This window comes from Arachis stenosperma, chromosome 2 (assembly GCF_014773155.1).
Source record: "Arachis stenosperma cultivar V10309 chromosome 2, arast.V10309.gnm1.PFL2, whole genome shotgun sequence".
In the NCBI taxonomy this organism is placed as follows: Eukaryota; Viridiplantae; Streptophyta; class Magnoliopsida; order Fabales; family Fabaceae; genus Arachis; species Arachis stenosperma.
This window is the reverse complement of record NC_080378.1, coordinates 9,244,936-9,247,278: the sequence shown is the minus strand read 5'-3', so window position 1 is coordinate 9,247,278 and position 2,343 is coordinate 9,244,936. Positions and strand designations below refer to the sequence as shown.

Below are 2,343 nucleotides of genomic sequence, written 5' to 3'. Positions count from 1 at the left end.
TATTTACATATAGTTATTTAATTTATTAAGAAAATAAAAATTAATATTTAATTTAAAATATATAAAAATAAATAAATTTTAAATATTTAATATTTATTTAAAAAAATAAGTTATAACTTCACACCAAATTTAAAAGTAATAAAGAATTTGCCAATATATTAATACTAAAAAAGGAAGACGTAAACTCTTGAGGTACATAGTGTAAAAATAGTATAAATATCAAATTTTAATATATTTTTTAATGTTATTTAGGTTTCTCTCACTGTACCGGCTGCCCTAACTGAAAGCGACTGCGAGCAACTGTGTCTCTCTCTATCACTACACATTATTTATTATCGAAAAATATTAAAGAATTAATAAAATTTATTATTTTTTAATAATAATTAATTACTAATATTTAAAAATATAAATTAAAAATATTTTATTAATTATTATACAAAAAAATTAAATTAATTATAAAAATATAATTATATTATATATATATGCTAAAATTAATATATATTAAAAATAAATTAAATTATATATATTTATAATATATACAAATATTTTGATATTGTACGATATAAATAATAAATTTTGAATTTTTGATCACTGTTAAATATATTTTATTATTTATTTTTGTTTTTTTTATCACAAATTCATTCATTCACCGACTCATCTTCTCTAGCCGTACCCCCTCTCTCTCTCTCTATATATATATATATATAACAAACACTACCCTTACACTCTGTCTCCTTCTCTCTCTCTCTCTCTCTCTCTCTCTCAAGAGTGCTATGGTGGATCTTCAGACGGTGTGCTGCATGTGCGGCGACGTTGGTTTCCCCGACAAGCTTTTCCGATGCAACAAATGCCGCCACCGCTTTCAGCACTCGTAAGTATACTCCTATCTACGCTACCTCCCTCTCTCAGATTGAAGGATCGGATCATGAATTCATGATATCACTTTTCAATTTCAGGTATTGCAGCAACTACTACGGGGAGTTACCTGAAATACAACTGTGCGATTGGTGCCAAACCGCAAAAACCGTCGCTTCCAATTCCAAGAAACCGCCATCTCTTGCCGGAACAACCAACCGTTCGGAATATTCCGGCGACAAAATCAAGCATCATGATCGCGAAGTAGAGATTACCGCCTCCGAGAAGGGAAAGAGCCCAACGCCCTCGCCGAGAACCGCCACACGCAGGTACAAGCTTCTCAAGGATGTCATGTGTTAAAACAAATAAACAAGAAGCTTAGATCAGATCAACATCAATCACCACCACTACTACCACTACTACTAGCTAGCTAGCTATATTAATTAGTATTAGTCTTAATTAATTAGGTGACTATTTATATTACTCTGTGTCCATGTAGTAGAGCTTTGTGTGCGACGCGAAATTGCATGTGTGTTTATATCTTTGATCTTGGCTTGATGAGTTGCTTTTTCTATCGATCTAAGTAATATAAGTTGTGAATACAGCTATAAAAATATGGATATGTATATTTAATGTATTATCTAGCTTCAACTTTTTCTTTCCCTTTTCTTCCACAACATACTTATATCGTTTTGCGTAAAATCATGTATATCATCATCGCATACGAACAAATTGATTAATGCATATGATATGAGATATATATATATATATATATATATATATATATATATATATATATATATATGAAGTATGGGTTTCGTGCATGAAATTTGTTAACCAAAGTGTTGGTTAGAAAATCATATTATTTGATTGGAATCCAAAATTGATACGCAAAGGTGAATGATACATTAGAAACAGTTACTAAACAGTATATGTTATGGTAGTTATATACGATACGACGTTTAATTTGGTTCTGAATAGATCAATTAAATTAATTAGAGCTTATTAGCATCCCACTAGTTAATTTAGTATTATTTATATGGGAAAAGATAAGGGATTGGATTTAGATGGAGAAAGCTAGGGGGTTTGACTGATGTGGCATGGCATGTCAGGATTCCGCAAATTGAATGCATCGCAGTTGGTTTCCTTTTGGGAGAAGAATTCATAGTACCTGAAAGCCTGCTGCTACCTTTTTCAGATTCATTGAAGGCCTTTAATTGCTACTAGCTAGGCCCTCTATCTCTATTATTGTTGTCCATGTCATAAAGAAAAGAAAACGAAGGCTCTCCATCCATTACAAACAAGTAGCTAACCTAGTAGGAAATTTGTTTGCACCAATTGAGTCATATATACACTACTATACTTATCTTCAAATTAAAGTCCACTAGCTAACTAGTAATAGTGTTTTCGATTTTCATGTTTTATTTTTTCCTTCGAGATATATATATCTCCATGCCTAAAACAGTGACCCTCTACACTACTCTCAAC

At 30.9% G+C, this 2,343-nt stretch overlaps 1 protein-coding gene across 1 annotated transcript; it reads left to right on the top strand.

Annotated features, from left to right (window-relative positions):
• The first annotated feature begins 659 nt into the window (after positions 1-659).
• On the top strand, positions 660-1,519 carry LOC130961876 (uncharacterized). Its single transcript, XM_057887913.1, has 2 exons — positions 660-871; positions 957-1,519. The coding sequence occupies exons 1-2, from the start codon at positions 774-776 to the stop codon at positions 1,213-1,215; spliced, it is 357 nt and encodes a 118-aa protein (XP_057743896.1). The 5' UTR covers positions 660-773; the 3' UTR covers positions 1,216-1,519.
• Positions 1,520-2,343: the final 824 nt, after the last annotated feature.